General features: G+C 40.5%; 1 protein-coding gene and 1 long non-coding RNA gene across 2 annotated transcripts in view; one reads left to right on the top strand and one right to left on the bottom strand.

Annotated features, from left to right (window-relative positions):
• STAC (SH3 and cysteine rich domain) overlaps positions 1-14,599 on the top strand; it is an 83,494-nt gene extending 68,895 nt beyond the window's left edge. Inside the window, exons 9-11 of the mRNA XM_084511662.1 lie at positions 2,059-2,110; positions 2,353-2,490; positions 14,320-14,599. Coding sequence (XP_084367788.1) covers positions 2,059-2,110; positions 2,353-2,490; positions 14,320-14,418 — 289 coding nt within the window. The 3' untranslated portion in view covers positions 14,419-14,599. The remainder of the gene's footprint in view (positions 1-2,058; positions 2,111-2,352; positions 2,491-14,319) is intronic.
• LOC311432988 lies at positions 13,198-21,152 on the bottom strand. The gene is made up of 2 exons (XR_014690466.1): positions 21,026-21,152; positions 13,198-15,208 (listed from the first exon to the last, which is right to left on the bottom strand). It is a non-coding gene; the product is annotated as an uncharacterized lncRNA (long non-coding RNA).

Below are 21,152 nucleotides of genomic sequence, written 5' to 3'. Positions count from 1 at the left end.
TCAGTAATTAGTATTTGACACAGCTGTAATTTCTTTTTCAACAGCAGGAGCAGCCAGCATAGTTTTCCAAAACTGTGGCATAAGTAAAATGGGATATCCCAATAATAAGTTTATTCTAAGAGAGAGACTTATTTTACAATGCCTAGAGCAAGTCCTGCAGACATGCAACCCCTGTGTTTCAGACTCTGAAGTGATGAACATCTACCTTGGCACCTACTGAAATCTGAGCACTGATGTTGAGCAAACAACTTGTCCAGGGCTGTGAAGAAGGATAAGGCCAGAGAGACATTTCAACCAGCAGTAATCACCAAGCAGGTTACCTCTTTTCAGGCACTTAGCAGCCTAAGTCTAGGCAGTAAAAGTAATATAGATTCACCTGAGACTTCTATTTGTGAATCCTTCTGGGGAGATTAGATACATCTATGTTAGTCTTGTACTAAAACAATCAGAAAGTAAACTTTGCAGGTCTTGCATGTAAAATCTCAGTGCTCAGACCACTGACATGGAAAACTTTAGGTTTAGTTGCCCTCTGTCTCTGACAGCCTGAATTATTTTTTACGTTTTTTTGTTTTGTTGTGTTGTGTTTTTGTTTGTTTGTTTGTTTTTTTCTTATTTTTTCTTGTAGCCGCAAGGTTGGAAGGCTTTTGGAGGATGGAGTTCCCTAAATCCTTCTTTTTGAAAATGTTCCCCAGTGCAGTGTAAGGGCACCAGTGACATTACAGCCTATTTGTTTTGAAGTGGGCTCATTCAAAACCTAAGTATTTTATATTAAATGTTGACTGGAATAAAGGACTTGGATGTCCTTTACCATGGAAGAAATCTTTTACCATGGGGGTACCAAGTCATGCTTTTTCTCTAGCTTCCTTTCTCACTGCAGTAACATCTAATTATTCCAAACACAGTGGAACAGCTTCCTGAGGAAGGATTGAGGAAAATCCCACCCTCTTGCCCTAGTGATTAACACCTTTCTTTGAAATCAGAACATATTGGTTCAGATCCCAGTGTTAGAGGAAAGACTAAATGCCAGTTTCTCCATTCATAAGCAGCAGTGATAACTGTTGGGCAAGTAGACCAGAGGTCCACTGCTACTCCCACCTCCATCTGGAGAAGACTATGTTCTATGTGTACTCTGTGAGAGCCCACTAAACTGGACCCTCTGTTCATCACTTACTTCAGATGTGATGCAAGCTCTTTTGCTGATACCTCAGTGACACAATAATCCTAACACAGTGTGCAAGGAAAGCTGAATAATTAGGGGTCAACCATTAATTTTTTTTTTAAGATCAAAGAGATACCTCTTATCAAGCAGACAGATTTCTGAGGTTAATCCATTTGCAAATGGGCTTCCACTTATTTTCTACAACACAGCACTATTATAATTACATAATAACGTTGATGAAGTGCTACCAGTGAGGGGAAGGAGGTCAAATAATTGTTCAACTACCTGTAAAAAATCAGCTTGGCACATTTCACTATCAGCATTTCCAGCCAAATTATTCTCCTAGCTCTGCTTTGGATCTAGTCAGCTGGATGTTGATACTTAGCAATTACAACCCTGCACCATGCATTATAAAGGTAAATATGTCCCATTCAAATCAAAAAGACATTCCTGAGCAGAATTATATTTCCTGCTGACTAATTGCCTTTGTCAGTTAAATAGAAATATTTTCCTGCTGCCTTTCTTCTGCAATCACAGCTTGAAAACACAGATGATAAAGTAGTGTGTCCCAACAATGGGAAATGTCTTGAAATAATAAGACAATGCCTGTAACAAATAGAGACTGTATTTTAAACAGTTTCTTATTAAACAGGAAACAAAAATTCTAGTTCACAGAAGATGTCGTCTCCCAGTAAAGATCTAGCCTCATTATACAGACTCTTTTCCTACATTATGAATATGATTTAATAAAACCTTGCTGCCTCGTTGAGTCTACCTGCAGTAAATGCTCAGATAAAATGACCAAGGAAGGACCACCTCCCTATTAGAAGCTAATTGTGGGAGCTGATGCAGCATAGCTATTGAGTCATCTTAATCCACTTTCCCTCTTCTAATTACAGGCCAGGGGATATGATCACTCTTCTGGAAGACTCCAATGAAGACTGGTGGAAGGTATGTACTAATTATTTTGTATCTATGTATCTTGTTTCCAGAGGGAAAAAAATATATATATATATATATATATTATGTTATATATAAATTATATATATATATATTATAAATTATATATAACAAATATAAATTATATATAAATACATATATTATTTTTTATATATAATATATTTTCAATGTTGAACTTGTATTAAAACTCCAGGTGTTAATAAGGTTCTTCTGTCAATATGTTTTCTCCACAGGGAAAAATTGATGACAGAACTGGATTTTTTCCTGCTAACTTTGTTCAGAGAGTGCAACATGATGAGAAGATTTACAGGTGTATCAGGACATTCATTGGCTGCAAGGAGCAGGGACAGATAACTCTGAAAGAGAACCAGGTAACTGCATGGGGATCCCCTGGGCTGGATTCCCATGAGACTTGAGCATCCAGCAGTCTGATGTGACCAGAGGGAAAGCTGTCTAAACTGAGCACAAGCAGATACTGTTCATTGCAATTTAACTACATATTCAAGATTTTTTATTGATGGAGTAATAGTCTAGCAACCAGCTAAGAGCAGCATTGGCCTTGTGTGAACACGTACTCCCTGCCTATCGTGGCCTAAATTTTCAGTCTCACAGCTGTTCATAAAGATGCTTTACATGTTACTCACCTGCTGACCTCAGAAGAACAGCTTGAAAACACAGAGTCTTAGAAGTAGACCTTGAGGGCCTGACAAATGGTCTGCTTTTCTCCACACTATTAGAGCTAATCTAATAAAATACATTAGCTCCCTCCCCAGACCTTACTTTACCTAAATATTTAGCACAGTGCATTGTTTCAGCTTCAGCAGGAGCAGAGTTAACACAGCACTGAACAAACTTCTGAATCTTAAATGTAACCCTTACTCACTGGTTACAAAATATCTCTAATCATTAATTGCTTGTGATGCCACTTACACATCCTCTCTACAAGTCATAATTTATTCTAAACTACAAGTGCTGCTCTGAATTATAGTACACCACAATCAGAGAAGATTTGCAGGGTCCATTCATCCTGCTGAATTCTCAGCAGCTTCTACTTTGTGCTTTTTAGGTGGGCTCACAACATAAAACCTACGGCCACCATTCTGTCGTGTGCCTTTGATCTGACTCTAAGTACATCTTTAAAGACAATTATTACTGGACTTTTAATACGTTCAAGTGTCAAGTCTAGTGATGCTGCAATAAATGCTGGCTGGGGTAAAGTGAGAGAAGAATATAGCTCAAAATATGTAGTAAGGGACAGTCAAGTTTGGGGCATAAGCTCATGTAAATAGGAGGACTGCTGACTAACAGCCATGTACAGCCTAGGTTCTACAACACCTTGATGAAACAGGAAGCCAGCTTTTTCTCACTGTTTCTTGTCAAGTCCAGCTTTCTTCCACTTCTTTAGGCATTTCCTTGCCTCAGGTGATTTATGTCACATTACCAGAAGGTGGTTGCCTTACAGTGCCTGGAAAGCCACTGATTTTAATATAAGTAGAGCAAAAACCAGAGTGGACTCCAGGACCATAATTTTATTCATGCAGAACCTCTGTAATGTTTCACTACAGGGGTAGATAAGGTTAACTTGTACTTTTGCAGCTGCCTTGTGGCATAGCAAAACGTACAAGTGCTAACAGTCCTTGGGTGTATGCAGCTTTTAAAGGAAGGGATAGCAATACAATAACCAGAATATATTTTAAATGCTCCTGTGCACTTATTACATTTGGCAGCCCTGAAGTTGCTAGAAAGAGATAAGGTGCCTGATTTTCTTTCTTTTTTTAACCCAGCTTTTCTTCTGATTGTTTATATATACACACACAGAGGGAAAATCATTACCAAAGCAGAACTGTAGGTTTGGCACCCTTTGTGCTCTAGTATAAACCAAGCACAAAGGCAAAGCTTGGGGAAATGAGTGTGGAAATTGGTGTGCCAGCATGAGGGAATGGTCACAGTCTGAGTCCTTCCTTGTCAGTGGACGTACCATATTCTCTCTGACAGAGTGGCTGCTTCTGCAGACAGCAAGGGCACAGTTTCTTGCCTTATTTCTCAGAAGACCACATTTTTTAAGTGGGAAGGTCTGGCAGCTGCATCTGAACACAAGGGCTTCAGATTGTCCCTAGTTCTTAATAGGTTTACAAAGGAGCTCACAATCTTGAGTCAATTATTGTCTGTGGTAGAGCGGGAGGCAAAAAGGGGATGAATCCATCCTGTCTGTCTACTCCCTCCTTTTTTTAGCAAACTTATTTAACCCCATCTATCTCAAATCCATAAAAATGTTGAGGGTGAAAGCAAGTGCTAATATGTTCTTACTCCACGGTGGGAGAGGCTTCAGAGGAAGAAAAGGAAATAGATGTTTGGTGTAAAACAGGGGACAAAGATCAGGCTGCACCAGCATTTGAGTGCAGAGCACTGAGACAAAAGGAGTGGAGCCAACAAAGCCTGCTCCACCCTCACACAAATTATGCAAAGAGGGGACACTGAAAGGGCTTCAAAGACATTTTGAGTAATTTCTAAGTGGGTTGAGTTCCAGACAGTCATTTGCCTCCCCCTGTAGCTCCATGAAGGGATTTGGCTCCCTAGTAATCTCCAGTGGGAGCTGGCAGCCTGCACAGGACCAGTGTGCAGCAGCAGCATGGAGGCAGGAGCACAAGGACTCCATGACCCAGCCTGAAGGACATGTTCCTGCCTCAGAGATCATTTCCTGAATGGCACAATTTATTGTCTTTTTTTTTTTTTTTTTTTTTTTTTTTAGCAGAACAACTTTTCTTTTGCTGTGGAAAAACAATTCTTGTGGGGAAAAAAATAATAATAATAATTTTTACTGGGAATTTTGTTCTTTAAAAATTTATGTTACATTTCCAAAGACAATTTTCCTTTCTTCTTTCTTCAGACACTTCTCTTATTTTCTGTCCTTTCTTTTTCCATCATTTATTTCTCCTGCTAGAAGAGGTGAACAGCATGGAATGCATAGAAAGTTGCATAGAAAGTTTTTAAAAAAATCATCTGAATAGGACTTCTGGAAAAAAAAAATATTCCATTTCCATTTGGGAAATATGTGTGGGATATAAGCAGGCTTTTTTGCTTTCTCTGGGCACAGTGTCCAGAGCCCCGTGAGCACAATATATGTACTATGTGCAAAGCACTGGCTTGTTTCAAATTAGCAAGAAGGAGAGATCATTCATTGCTACCAATTCCTGTCAAGTCTCACTTTAGCTAGAAAAACTCATTAACTCATCTAATAAATTCCTGTATTCCTATTCTTATGACAGATCACCTTCATTTTACTGTGTTAATTCACTGGGGAAAATTCTGCAGGGCTTTTAGAGGGGCCAGGGCCATACATACAATGAAGGCAGGGAAGATATACCAACAGGAAAAAACATTCAGTGACAGTAATATGAATTTTCAGTATATCACTTGATAACATCCATAGTTTATACTGCAGTTCTCTATCTCCTCTGTACTTTACATGAATATTCTCAGATTGAGAGTCTATACTCATAAAGCATGATTCAAAAAATGATGGGTATTCTTTACACCAAGGAATATAAGCACATCAACAATACCTAAGAAAAGCCATTTCAGGCAAGCAGAGCCATTTTCAAAGTTTGAAACACAGTGGGTGAGGCTTCCTCTGGAATCATTTGGTATTTTCATGTCCTGTGAAGGACATGTTGGGTTTCGGCTTCACGTGGACCTTTCTGGCAAAGCCAATACTCAAGGAGAGCAGCACTAAGGGAAAAACAAAACAGCACATTTGCACATCTTGTGCAATATGCATGGTATAGTCTTCACAAAGGATTCCTTGAAAGTTTCATTATGGAATATGGAACTCGGCCTGGGGAATAAGAAGTGTACTGCTTCAGAGACACCAGCATCTTGGAGTTTAGGGTTCAGTGACAGACTTGTGGTTCCTGAAACCAATTCAGAAGGTGACTGGGCACCACTGGGCTCAATCACAAATCTTCAAGAGAGAGGCAGACTTAGCCCCTGATATCAATAAAGTCAATAAAGTAGGATTCTTAACAGGGAAAACAAAACTGGCCATTTTATGTTTTTTGTTTGTTTGTTTGTTTTAATGTTTTTAAGCTGTCCCACACACAATACTGTCTACATAGTTTCCAGCTGTGATTGCAGCTTCACTTGGATATATAAAATTTTCTCCAGCCTGTAACTTTTGCTCTAGTCTACCTGAATCCTCATATTATACAAATGTGTCTTTGCATACCTACAGGCTCTGTTTTCACCTCTTTTCACCAAAAAAAAAAAAAAAAAAAAAAAAAAAAGTCACCATTTTGAAAAGTTTTACCTAATGTATCATCAGGGTTTGGAAGAGCATCTCTTTTAAAATGCCTCTAAGATTTTTGATCATCCCTATTTTTAAAGAAGTCATAATAGTCTATTGTCTAAATGTCTGTTTTCACTCCTCTTCTAACATCCTATTTAAATAAAGGAAATAAACTCTTTAAAACAAAAACAAAACAAACAAAAACTACTCACACCCTTCATTGGCATCTCTTCTGATGTTTACAGGCTCACAAATATAAACCACTTTAGGGATTAGATCTTTGTGATTAAATAACTCAATTGATCTTACATTGCACAAGTGCTCTTGTGCAACAAAAATAACCCCAAACCACAACATTTGTAACAAGATTGCCAGTCAGAAACTGCCTTATCCAAATGTGGACTGTGAATTTACGTAAAGATCAGTGCAACTTTTTGCAATGAATGTGGTTTTTAAATATTACTGAGGTAAACTAGCCCCACTGCAGAAAGCATCTCCCAGCCAGGTTCTGCAGTGACTGCAAACAGTCCTCTGCTGCTGTGATGGCCATAGCCTCTAAACCAGAGCTGTCAGCCTTGCTGTCCCTGAGGCATCCCCCAACACCCGGTCACCCATATTTCAAAAAACATAACTTTTAGGTACACGTATATAAGCAGCTACGTGTACGTCTGATCCAGCCACCTGAGGAGAGCCTGGGAATGGACACATTCAGGCACAGGCTCCCAACCTTGAGGCTGGGCTCAACAGGGCAGGATTGCAGCTTAGGGGATCCAACAGGCTCAGGTCTTCTGATTAGTCAGGGTGCTTTGTTGGTATCTGGTTTTTCAGTGCCTGGGAATTATTTTAGGTACCCACACTGTACATCCTGAAGTACTTTAAAAGGAACTGAATTTCTAAAAGCATGACTCAGCTGCCTTTGAAAATCAGCTGCACTGCTGACACAAACCCAGCTCAGAAAGTGAAGCTGCAGTTATTCTTGTGCTCCCCTGCAACAGATGCTGCTCTTGAGAGCTAGGCTTGAAGGAAAAAGGGTCCTTTTTTCCACCTCTTTGATTTGCACTGATGCCAGTCTTTCTCAACAGGGACATTCGTTCAGAGACATTGAGTGGCACACAAATTCTGCAAGGACCTACAACCCGAGCACAGCCCATTATGCATCCACACCAACTTTAAAACCCTAAATAAGTGCCATATGTAAAACATGCTGGTGTTCTTGGTCCAAAAGCTAGTGAAACTGCTGATATAAAACCTGTCATTATCATTTGCACTGTGCAAAAATGGGCATGAAACCCGAATTACTTATCATTTCCATCCACAGAGCTCATTTAGACAAGGACTATCAGTGCACAGACAGCAGCAGATGTAGAAATTCACGGTGTCCCTGTCATTCTTAGAGACAAACAGAAGACCTCTTGACCTGGTGTACTGGGTCTGGCTGGGATACTAACTCTCCCTGCAACAGCCCATACAGTGCTGTGCTCTGCACTTGTAGCTAGAACAGTAGTGGTATCACACCAGTGTTGTGTCTACTGCTGAGCAGTGCTGGCACAGAATTAGGACCTCTCTAACCCTTCTGGGGGGTGGGCAAAAAAGTGAGAAAGGAACATCACCAGGGCAGCTGACCTAAACCAACCAAAGGGATATTCCATACCATGTGATGTCATACTCAGCAATAAAAAGGTGGAAAAAGGAAGAAGAGGGGAGGGATGGGCTCTCATTGCGAAAACATCTGTCCTCCTAAACACCGGCTACATGCATTGAGGCCCTATTTCAAGGACATGGTCAAGCATTGCTCATTTTTCCCTTTTCCCCTTTCCTTTTTTTTCCCTTTAGTTAAATTGTTTAATTAATAATAATCTTTCCTTAATCATTTTTTCCCTTTAATTAAATTATCCTTATCTCAACCCATGAGTTGTTCTTTCCTTTACTTCTTCCCTCTTCTTCTAAGGGGGGGGGGGTGAGAGAACAGTTGTGGTGGAGTTCAGCTGCCTAGCATGGTAAAACCACCACAGTCCTTTTTGGCACCCAACGTGGGGCACAAAGGGTTGAGATAACAATAGAATTGATTAAAACTCTTACAACTAACACACTTACTTGCTAGTCACCATGTTCAGTGTCCTGTTAATATTTGCTTGTTTATTCATGTGTAATGTAATCCATGTCATGTTCTCCTTTCTCCTCTATATCCAATCTGAGAGTGTGCTACAATCTGTGTTCTTTTTTTTTTTTTTTTTTTTTTTTTTAAAATCGCTGTGCTGCCAAGCACTGGCCTTGAGTTTAATCTGGCATTCAGGCTCTGCACTGTTATCATTTGAGTCTCATGGAAACCATCTTTTAGAGAATATTCAGAATTACATGGCCTTCCTTTCCTCATCTGGAAGTCAGTTTATGAATAATATCAGGAATGGTACCTTCTCCTTCTTTCACAGTGGGCTAATTACAACAGTTTTTCAATATTTTGAATATCCATGTGTAACCCATATATTGCTATTTCTAATTCTGAATAATAGGTTTCCTCTTCTCTCTAAGATTAATCGATTGTTTAGAAAGCTTACCCTGGAATTTGTCCTGAAACAGTCTTGTGGCAGGTGGCAAGGTGTGTGGGAGGATATAGGCAGGTACCTGTCATGGGTGTCTCTTCCAATAATTTTAAACTTCACCCCTGAACAAATCCTAAAAACCTGATACAATGTTTGAGAGTTGTATGTCCTGACACTGATAATGCTGGAGAATGACAGCTTGCAGCATTGTGCTGGGTCCTGGCTTACTCCTATCAAACACTGTTTAACATCATCCAGCACCTTGAAGAGAGGGAGGAAGTCTCTGTGTCTGATGACTAGATAACACGTGCTGTGGCTGACCCAGAGGACCAACCAACTACGGTATCAGTCACCCCACAGTCAAGTCAAAACAGTGGAAACGGAAGTCAGCTCATTTAGTAAGGGAAGAAGCCTCTCCTAAGACAGAGGGAGAAGGGGAAAAGGCAGGCACCTCTAAAGCAGAACCATCGCAAAAACAGCAGGAAGAAGAGATGGAAATCATAAAGGAAATAGAAACCATCCAATCCCTATCCCTGAGTGAGTTGCAAGAAATACGAAAGGATTATGGTTGACGCCCAGGTGAACACATCCTCACCTGGCTGCTTCAACGCTGGGACACTGGGGCCAATAGCCAACAATTAGACAGCAATGAAGACAAGCAGCCGGGATCCCTCTCTAGAGAAATGGTAATTGACAAAGGAATTGGGAGAGGGACACAGGTTTTCAGCCTCTGGAGGCAACTCCTGGCAGCTGTGAAAGAAAGGTATCCCCATAAGAAAGATATTGTATATCAGAGAGGCAAGTGGACCACTATGGATAAAGGTCTCCAGCATCTGTGGGAATTAGCTGTGCTGGAGATGGTTTATAGTGATTTGGACAATGCCCAGATATCTCAAGATCCCGATGAAGTCCAGGGCACAACATCCATGTGGCATAAATTGGTGCGGAGTGCACCATCATCACATACCAGTACACTGGCAGTATTTAATTGGGAGGAGGGGGTGGGACCAACAGTGTATACTCTGTCTTGCCAGCTTCAAAAATATGAGGACAATCTCTCTGTTCTGCTATGGGCCTGTGTCTCAGCTGTAGAGAAACTCTCCCATAGGCTTGACCATCTCGTAGAATGAGCATATCCCTCCTCATCCAGACAAAGTGATATTTCAGCCACTAAGAATCAGTATTTTCCTGCTTGAGGAAGAGAGTACCCAAGACACACACCACATGGTACCTTCTGGTTTTATCTGCGTGACCACGGGGAAGATGTGAGGAAGTGGGATGGTGAACCTACTTCAACCCTAGCTGCTCGAGTATGTGAGCTGCAAGGAAATACAGCAGCAAGAAGAGGGTCTCCTAAGAAAAACGCTGCTCCAGTTTCTGTTGGGCAGTTCTCCAGAGGCAGTAGAAGGGCTGATGTTATTCTTGACCCTGATGAAGGCCCCTCTGCTTCTCATTTGCAACAATTAAGTGGCAGACACTCCAACCAGGACTAGAGCGGCCCTGCTTCTGGCCAGCTAGAGGAGAGGGATAACTGGACTTACTGGTCTGTGTGGATCTGATGGCCTGGCACAATGGAATCACAAGAATACAAAGCTCTAGTGGACACTGGCACACAATGTACCTTAATGCTACCTTGGTAGCTTAATCAGGCTACCAAGGGACAGACCTCATCTGTATCTCTGGAGTGACAGGGGGATCCCAACAACTAACTGTATTGGAAGCTGAAGTGAGTCTAACTGGGAATGAGTGGCAAAAGTATCCCATTGTGACTGGCTCCATGCATCTTTGTCATAGACTACCTCAAGAGAAGGTACTTCAAGGATCCAAAAGGGTACCAGTGGGATTTTGGCGTAGCTGCTTTGAGCACAGAGAAGATTCGGCAGCTGTCTACCCCGCCTAGCCTTTCAGAAGACCCTTCTGTTGTAAGATTGCTGAAGGTTGAAGAACAACAGGTACCAATTGCTACCACAACAGTGCACCAATGGCAACATCACACCAACTGAGACTCCCTGTTCCCCATCCATGAGTTGGTTCATTGACTGGAGAGCCAAGGAGTGATCAGAAAGACTCACCCTTTAGTAGTCCTATATGGCCAGTGCAAAAGTCTAATGGAGAGTGGAGGCTAACGGTGGACTATTGCAGCCTGAACGAAGTCATGCCACTGCTGAGTGCTGCAGTGCTGGACATCTAGAACTTCAGTACAAACTAGAGTCAAAGGCAGCCAAGTGGTACACCACAATTGATATTGCTAATGCATTTTTCTCCATCCCTTTGGCAGCAGCATGCAGGCCGCAGTTTGCTTTCACTTGGAGAGGCATCCAATACACCTGGAATCAAGGGCCCCAGGGGTGGAAACAGCCCTACCATTTGCCATGGACTGATCCAGTCTGCACTGGAACAAGGGGGAGCTCCTGAACACCTGCAATACATTGATGACATCCTCGTGTGGGGCAACACAGCAGAAGAATTTTTTGAGAAAAGGAAGAAAGTAAAACAAATTCTCCTGAAAGCTGGTTTTGCCATTAAACAGAGTAAGGTCAAGAGACCTGCACAGGAAATCCAGTTCTTGGGGGTAAAATGGCAGGATGGACGTTGCCATATTCTGGTGGATGTGATCAACAAAATAACAGTAATGTCTCTGCCAACTAGCAAAAAAGAAACACAAGCTTTCCTAGGCCTAATGGGATTCTGGAGAATGCATGTTCCAGGTTATAGTCACCTTGCGAGTCCTCTATATTGAGTCACTCAGAAGAGAAACTATTTCGAGTGGGGCCCCAAGCAACAACAGGCCTTTGAACAAATCAAACAAGAAATAGCTTGTGCAGTAGCCCTTGGGCCTGTCCATACCAGACCAGCTGTGCAAAACATACTTTACACTGCAGCTGAGGAGCATGGCCTCATCTGGAGCCTCTGGCAGAAAACCCTGGAAAAAAACTCAAAGTTGACCTCTGGGTTTCTGGAGCCAGGGCTATTGAGGATCAGAAGCCAGTTACGCCCCAACTGAAAAAGATATACTAATGGCACATGAGGGTGTTGAAGCTGCTTCAGAAGTTGTGGGTACAGAAGCGCAGCTCCTCTTGGCACCACAGCTACCTGCGTTACATTGGATATTCAAAGGAAAATTCCCACTACACACCATGTGACTGACACTACGTGGAGTAAGTGGATAGCATTAATTACACAGTGGGCTCGAATGGAAAAACCTAACCACCAAGGAATCCTGGAAGAGATCATGGGCTGGCAAGAAGGCATAGATTTCAGAGTGCTGACAGAAGAGATAACCTGTGCTGAAGAGGCACACATGAATGAGGTGCCAGAAGACAGAACGCAGTATGTGTTGTTCACTGACGGATCCTGCTGTGTGGTAGGGAGCCATCAGAAATGGAAAGCTGCAGGCTCCAGAACAGCCCTCAAAATTGTGCTGTCCTCATAACCAAATTACTAGATCATCAGAACCAGCCTGTGGCTGACATACAGGTTAAGTAGATGGGAGAGAGAAGATAAGCAAAAGACAGCTGCAGAAAACTAGAGTGAATTCAAAGTGACAAAGAGAATATGCCACTTGAGCTCAAATTCAAAGCACAGGACTTAGAAGAACAGGAAATTATAAATGACTGGGCAGCTTGAAGGATTGTTTCCTGATTGCTTGTGTCCCCCATCTGCTCAGGGCTGACTGATGGATAAAAAAATCCTGAGGGTAGATGTTGACAAGTTCAGCCAACAGTCAGGATCTAAGCAATTGTTTGTTTTGTTTTCTTTGTGTGTTTTTTGTTTCTTTCTTTCTTTCTCAGAAACAGAAAAAAATGGGTGAAAGAATGGGAAGTAACTTTATAATACTAGATCCCAGTTAAGTTATTTCTGAATATATCTTACTTTATCTCTTTCAACCAAAGTGTTTTTTGGATTCTCTGCTGTGCTCAGTCATTCTTATAGTCTGGGGTTTTGTTTTGTAGGCTTCTTCTGTTGTCATTGAAGTTTTCACAGCCTTTCTCAGAGATACAGACCAGTAATTCTGCCCCAAGGATGCAATTCAGTTAGAATTACATAGGTAGCTTAAGTAAGAATATTAAAGAGTACATTTGCTTTCCAAACCCATGTTTATAGCTACAGAAATGCACCTGACCATTTCCAAATACTGGAGGTGGCAAATATGAAGCAACTTCAGCTCCATCTTAAGACCTCTCATTTTTCACTGGCAGCATTAGTATTGCTAGTAAATTTTATATGTGTGACAAAAGGAGGACAATCCAGCCCAGAATTCAGATGTAGTATTTAAGTATCACCATGCAATCTGTAACAGTCATGCTGAAATTAATTTAGCCAGGAACATTTTAGAGCCATTTTTGTTCATTTCATAGTCTCTGAATTATTATAATTAAACACTGTAAATAGCTATCAGACAGAGCATTTGTGATTGTTAGTCCAGACAGAATGCTTAAAAGACCTGGCAATAATGAGAAATCAGTGAGTTGGTTTCAATAGCAAAATCAGTTTTCTGTCTCTTTTTAACCATAATTGATTAATAGGAAATACATACTTCTTTGGAACAGAAGTTTGAAAACAATTCTTAATTCCATGTGCCTCGATGCTCGTGTGCTCATTCTTAAGTCCCTCTGCTTTCACATAGCTCAAATGTTATCAAATATGCCCCAGGATATGCACTGAAATGGAAGTACATGAGTTCGCAAAGGTCTTTAGGAAACGCAAACCTTTACCTTGATGTCATATTTGTACTATTGTAAAGACCATATGGTTTCTACTGTAATTGCCTCCTTTAGGAGCATGTGTTGTACAAACACACTTGCAGAGCTGTATTCATATCACGTACTTTGGTATTCAAAACAGACACAGACACCTGTTGGTGAGAGAGCCGAGTAAATAACATAACCCACTGCCCATCTGAGAAGTGCCTGGGCTCTTTAAACATGCCAAAGAGAATATGCCAGCATTCAGATCTGCTACTATGTGTGACTCACCTTGGCATCATGATTATTTTCAACACCAACTGTTGAAGGAGCCAGGTAGCCTGTGGTCTGAATTACCCACGCTTCTCATATATAGACAAGTAAATCATGATAGTTAAGAGTAGGTTGAAGTCATAATTCAAGCTTCAAAATCTTTGATCTGCTACAAGGTTGTTAATGATTTTGATGTCTCTCATGCATATGTGGCACTTCAGGGAGGCAGGGGGAATGGTAATGCTCTGAATACATGAGTTCAGGTTTCTTGTCAAAGCAGTGAGAATTAAACAAAAGATTCATATGCTTACAGAAGTAACTAGCAGAGTGTCTAACCCACCTGCTAAATAGCATGTAATAATTTGTCTCTTGATCATGGCAAAGAGTTTTTTGGTTTTATACCTTCTTTGCATTCAGATTTGCGTGACTTCGGAAAAGGAACACGACGGCTTTATCAAAGTATACAGTGGGAAGAAGAAAGGTTTTGTCCCCATAGACATCTTAGAAAACATCTGATTTCAACAGCCCACTTGCTGCAGCAGGAACTCTTTGTTGGCAATTGCCTGTCTGCCTCATCTCACACTGTGTCAACCCAGATGGGCTGTCTTGCAGATGTTCAGGGAAATTGTGAGAAAACTGCAACTACAAGAAGAAAAAGACATTTAGACTGCCACAGCAACACTAAGAAATAAGAAAAGTGGAATGATTGGAAGAAAATATAGTCAGAAAACAGCAGGAAAATTAGGTCCTTGGAAACTAACAGGAATACGGTAAGAAAATGATTTCTGATTTCTAGTGCAAGATGGCTGTTACAACCCTGATGGAGACAGACAGCTGCTCTGAACAACTAAACTTGTGTCCTGTTCTTGTGTCATAAGTAACTGTTGGGCAGCTTACCTTTTTGGGGGGAGGGGGAAGAATACCATTCAAACTGTCCTCATACTTCAGTCCAATGCTTGTAGTGAAGTGTGGCTGTGGTTCTACAGTTTTGTCCCCAGAATCAACCGATCAGTTTAAGCGTTTAATCCTGATTTTTAGTCTCATAACAAAGCAGTTTGGAGTCACCATGTTAACGTCAGACCAAGAAATGCACTGTGCCCTGGAGTTCGGCAGCTTTCTCTTTCTGTGCCATCTTACCACACAAAACAGTAGCAACCCTTGTGTATCCTTTGTTTTCTCTGTATACAAACAAAATCTCTCAGCCTGCATCAGGTGTGATGGCTGCTCTCATAGGTCACAAAAATAGCCGGTCATCCAATTCAGAAGCCTGCTTGGAAATGTCTCTCCATGTTTCCTGAACCTTTATCTGGTAAGACAGAAAATGGGAAAAAAATGCTGGGAGAGAGACACAGACTTGAAATGTTTTATATTTTTCTGTGTTTATTGCACTTAAAATATTTTATATATTAATCTTATTTGTAAAAAATCAGACAGCTAACTGACCCCCTGGAAGACCGAAAATGGTAGGAAAGGACAGACTGCACATAGAAGTGAAGTCTGTAATTACCAAAATGCAAAATTCATGACAGAAAGGCACAGAGTGTCTTAGCATTTTCTTTACCCATCAAGGCCATCTTTTTCATTTGCTAAAAAAGAAGTTTTGTGGATTCAGCAGTAAATACACTAACATAAATTCCACTTTGGCCTAAACCACCGGAAGCCTCCCATAAATCCTTTCAGTCTCAGTGAGACAGTGCAGCCAGATCTGGTCTGCTGCATAAGCCTCCACTGTCAAATATGTTTTGGGCATATGAACATTTTGGTACCCAGAGGGCAGCCCATGGGATCCATGGATCTTGACCAAATTACACAGGTCAGCCGGTGCCAATCCTGTTGTAGATCAGGGGCCTTATGATCTTTCAAGACAGGGAACCTAATTTAATTGTATGTAATTGCACCAAATACATTTAAACTGCCTAGCATGTATTATGACATAGACATTAAATCCAATCCCAAAGCTCCCTGCTGAATTCATGCCTTATTTGACCAGTTTGATACTGAATGCCAGTCTTTAACACTACTGTAATTGGCCCCTAATGAATGCCCTAAATGCCAATACTGCAGAAAGAAATCCAGATGCTGCCAGGTTTGTAAAAGCCTTTTTGCAAAGTTGACACAGTTTCTAAAAAGATGCTGTCAGTCTGCTTCCAGTTTGAATCTGTGTTGCACAGCTCATGTCTCATAGTTGGGTTGCCCTAGTTGGACAGCTGATCTTATGCAAAGCCTTAAGAAATCCAGTGCAATGCTACACATGACCAGAAGCTCACATGGTAGATCAAGCTGCAGCCACTCAGAGACACATTTTGCAGCTTTTACATGTCACTTAATTGCAGAGGAAGAAGTTACAGGGCTGTTTACTGTTGAAACTTTGTCTTTTGTAGTGCAAATGGTCTACTCCGATAATTCATGTCCTTCTGGCTGATCAAAAGTATCTGATTTCGTATCATCTGTGAGAATATCAGCAATTTATAAATGGCTTTTCTTCAGTGCAAACAATGAATGTTTGCTCAGCTCATTTTCCAAAGTACCAGTAAACTCAGTGGGAGAACAGAGGATTCTGATAAGCCTTAAAGATCAAGAGGAAAGCAGTAGAGACATGTTAATCCACTCTGCTTTATAAGATTTTATATATACATATATATATTCACTAGTTCAAAGAAAAAAAATCAAGTATTTGTTAGAATTGAAATATCTGCTATTTTTGATCAGGCCTATAAAGTAGGCAAAGGAAATCTGTATTAACTTATACATATGTGCTATTGTTTACATGATTGCATCATACTGTGAGTCCCTATTTGAGTCTTCTATCATTTCAATTTATCCCTACAATGTTCATCATACTATTCTAAGAATGATACAAGTATTACCTACAACTCACAATGGCCTTTAATTAATGTCAGTTTGATTCCTTTTGATACTGAGCAATAAGTAATAAAGTGATTGAGTAAAACAAAACAAACCTTATGTGGACTGTATTACATCTGAGCAAGCATTGATTCTGAACCAAAGCTTTCATGGTTATCTTTTCTTTGTATATTTTGTTTTGTCTTTTTACTGAGTTTTTGTTGCTGTTTGATATGGAGACATAATTTATGCCTAATTTAGCAAGAAACACATACATGAGTCTTACTTGAAGCATGTGATTCATTGGTTATTTTTATGCTTAAAGTTGAAGCACTTTGATGAATTAAAGGCATTTTCCTCAAGTTAATTTTGGATGCCTTACTCTGAATCCAGAAGAGTATCACATTATTTTTTTCCTACCATATGCAGTTTGCAATAGATACTGAATTAGCAAGCACTTAAAAGTCAGACAGAAGATGGAATGGACTTTATATGACATTTGCTCAGAAAATTTGAACTTTAGGAGATGAATGCTGTTAACATTTAATTTAATATTCTGCTTAATAAAGAATACTCAATGGTTGGAAGGAGAATAAAAGTGTATGTTTCTTGGTTTCTTTGCATCAACCTCTACCATTTTCAGTTAGCCACCTTCAAGAGCATTTAGTAAAATCATCAGCAACATACATTACTGAGCATTGCCATTTAAAACTACAGCTCTTGCTTTTGCCATATTTAGCAAACCATTTCTAAATATTTCTTCTGTAAAGTATGTAGCATGTGTAGACTGCATACATGAAATTTTGTGTTGGAGCTATCCTAAATTTTGTTTCTGGCAGATCAGAACATATTTTAAGCCATTCCACATCACATCACAGCATAAAACTGGCTACAGAATATTTTCAAAGTGCTAGGGGGACTTGACCAACATGAGTTGAGCATGAACTGCCTCAGTCATGATTTACTCCCATCCATAAACAACAATTTATCTCAGTGTAATATCATCTTGCTCTACACCTGACCACTTTGACTCGGTGACTTATTTCAGCAACAGATGCTGCAGTACATGCTCAGCTGCAAACTCATTGCACTGGTGAACAAGACACTTATTCCCACAAACACTGTGTGCCTTTAACATTGCCTACAGGCCTTTTTGCTGTAATTATTGGTTGAGGTTCAATTAACTAGGTATAGCACCAAGTGCCATTATAGACTGAGGAGCCTACACAGGAATCATGGAGCCACAGAATCACAAAATGATATGGGTTGGAAGTGACCTTAAAGACCATCTAAATCCAACCCCCTGCCAAACCAGGTTGCTCAAAGCTCCATCCAGCCTGGCATTGAACACCAAAAGGGATGGGGCATCCACAGCAACCTGTGCCAGTGCCTCACAACCCCCTGAGTAAAGAATTCATTCCTAATATCTTATCTAAATCTACCCTTCTTAGCTTAAAGCCATTACTCTCTATTCTTTCACTACATTCCCTGACAAAGAGTCCCTCACCAGCTGTCCTGTAGCCCCCTTTAGGTTCTTGAAGGCTGCTATAATGTCTCCCCAGAGCCTTCTCCAGGCTTAAAAAAAACAACTCCCTCAGCTTGTCTTCATAGAAGAGGTGCTCCAGCCCTCTGATCATCCTAGTGGACTACTCTGGATTCTCTCTAATACAGCCATGTCCTTCTTTTGCTGGAGGCCCCAGAGCTGAATGCAGTGGTCCAGGTGGGGTCTCACAAGAGCAAAGCAGAGGGGAACAATCACATCCCTCACCCTGCTGGCCATGCTTCTTTTGATGCAGCCCAGGATACAGTTGGCTTTCGAGGCTGCAAGCACATATTGCCCACTCATGTTGAGATTCTTAACAACTGTTCTCCCCATCCAGCCTGTGATTGTGCTTGGGATTGCTTTGGCCCAGATGCAGGACCTTGCACTTGGCCTTGTTGAACTTCATGATGTTCGCATAGGCCCACCTCTCAAGCCTGTTAAGGTTTCCCTTTTCCCTCCGGCATGCCAACCACACCACACAGCTTGGTGTCACTGGTAAACTTGCTGAGGGTGCACTCAATCCCACTGTCCGTTTCACCAAGAAAGACGTTAAACAGCATCAGTCCCAATATTGACCCCTGAGGAGCACCACTCGCTATTAATCTCCATCTGGAGTCACTGACCACAACTCCTTGAGTGCAACCATCCAGACAATTCCTTACCCACCAAGTGCTCCATCCATCAAATCCATGTCTATCCAATTTATAGACAGGGATGTCATGGGGGACAGTGCCAAATGCTTTACACATCAGGTAGATGATGTAAGTTGTTCTTCCCTTATCTACCAACACTGTAACCCTTTTTTAGAAGGCCACCAGATTTGTCAGGCATGATCTGCCATTAGAGAAGACTATCAGGCAGTGACACTGGAGATTTGGAAGAGCTGTGGCCTTTTAAAGAAGCCACTGGAAACCATCGGAAACAATGGCACTGGACAGATATATTTAGAGAATGAACCCAACTTGTTTCTTCTAAATGTATGCAGACAAGTCGGATTTATTGAGCACTCAAATTACATCTTTCTTTCCCTAAAGGACACTGAATAAATGCAGCTAACCATATCAGTCTTGTCTCATTTAAAGTCCACTGTAAAAAGAATCTTTGAATTCCACAGGGACTGAAGTTCATCTATTATCTTGGAAAAGACTGGTTAGTGTTACCATTCTTCCAAAACTCTGTGATGTAATTTATCTGATTTAACTGAAAATGTCTACAAATAAGCTAGTAACTCAATTATCCTCGTCTCCTTCCCCAGAAAAGAGAGTAATGGGCACTTCAATAGTGTGATTCATTTGACCTATTGAAGCCTTCTGCTTCTGTATGAGCCATATTGTGCCTCACAAGTGCCTGTTTCTATTCATTGACACTCCAGGGAGCCTTGGATAGCTGTATCATATGCAGACTTCTGTAGAGGAAAGGTCTATACTAGGACAGACTTCTTAGTCCCAGTTTCTAGATGTGTAGGTGTGGCACATACATGTGCATAACAAATACATGTGACTACGATGTGTCTGTTTGGTGCTTTTTACAATGCTTCTGAAGTTGCTAATTATGATTATTATCAGAAATGAGAAAAAAGGGTGCATTTTTCCCCGTTTTCTCTATATATAATTTCTTTCACTTGCTGGTGGGCAAGGGCAGCTTTCTAAATATAATATTTTGCATTTAAATAAAAATATAACTTCAATATAGTATTGAATTAATCCTAAGGACATTTTAATTTAAAACGTTTTAATTAAAAAAAAATAAAAAATAAAAAAGAACGTGGAGAGTATTAGCCTGGCCCCATCCCTGCCTGCAAGAATAGTGTCTGCCCAGAAATTCTGACAGCAACAGTATCACACAGGGACCATAGCCCTGGGGAGGTAGACTTGGGTACGGTTCGTTTTCCGTTAATATTTTACAGTGTATCACAGCACTGAAAATTTCACAGCACAAAAGAAAGTGCACATGTACAACACAGGTCAGTCCCTGTTTAAAAATAATAATAATAATAATAATAAGAGGGGAAAATGTAAATGATATTCCCATGAACACTCCTTTTATATTTTACTGTATTACAAGTAGAATCAGAACAACACAAGTGTTTCATTTCTTATTTCAGACATTTCAGAAAAATATAGACTCAAATTATCATCCAGAATGTGTGCACTACATTTTGTAAAGCAGGATGAATAAATACTTCTCCCAGTGGGAATACACGTCATCACAATGTTGATATTTCCATGGGAAAAAAATAAATAAATAAGCATCTGAATCTAAGAGGTACAACAGTGTTGTTTTTAAAATCATTCTTTACACAGAAGATTGTTGTGGGAATGAACACTTGGCAGACTCAACATAAAGAGGCCCAGAAAAACTACATTAGGGTTGGTTCAGTTCTGAATGTATGTCCTTTTGCTGAGTGGTTCAAGGAACTCTATTCAACATCTACCCAAATTAACATTACTTGTTCTATCAGATAAGCTGACATTCTTTTCTTGTTTTGTATATACGCATACAGACAATGCATGAACATATAGATAGATAGATATGAATATCTATATATAATTATTCATTACATTTAATAACATCATTCAATAACATCAAGTCAAAGGCAAGAGGACATTTGTCCTGGTTTCAGCTAGGACAGAGTTAATTTTCCTCCTAGTAGCTGGTAGGGTGCTATGTTTTAGATTTAGGATGAGAATAGTTGATAACACATTGATGTTTTAATTGTTGCAGAGCAGTGCTTACCGTAAGCCAAGGACTTTTCAGCTTCTCTCTCTGCCCTGCCAGAGGGCAGGCTGTGGGTGAAGCAGGGAGGGGACAAACCCAGGACAGCTGACCCAAGCTGGCCAAAGGGGAACTCCATCCTATATGG

Source organism: Aythya ferina (genome assembly GCF_964211825.1).
Source record: "Aythya ferina genome assembly, chromosome: 2".
Lineage (NCBI taxonomy): Eukaryota > Metazoa > Chordata > Aves > Anseriformes > Anatidae > Aythya > Aythya ferina.
The sequence above is the reverse complement of the archived record's forward strand: the minus strand, read 5'-3'. Positions and strand labels throughout refer to the sequence as shown.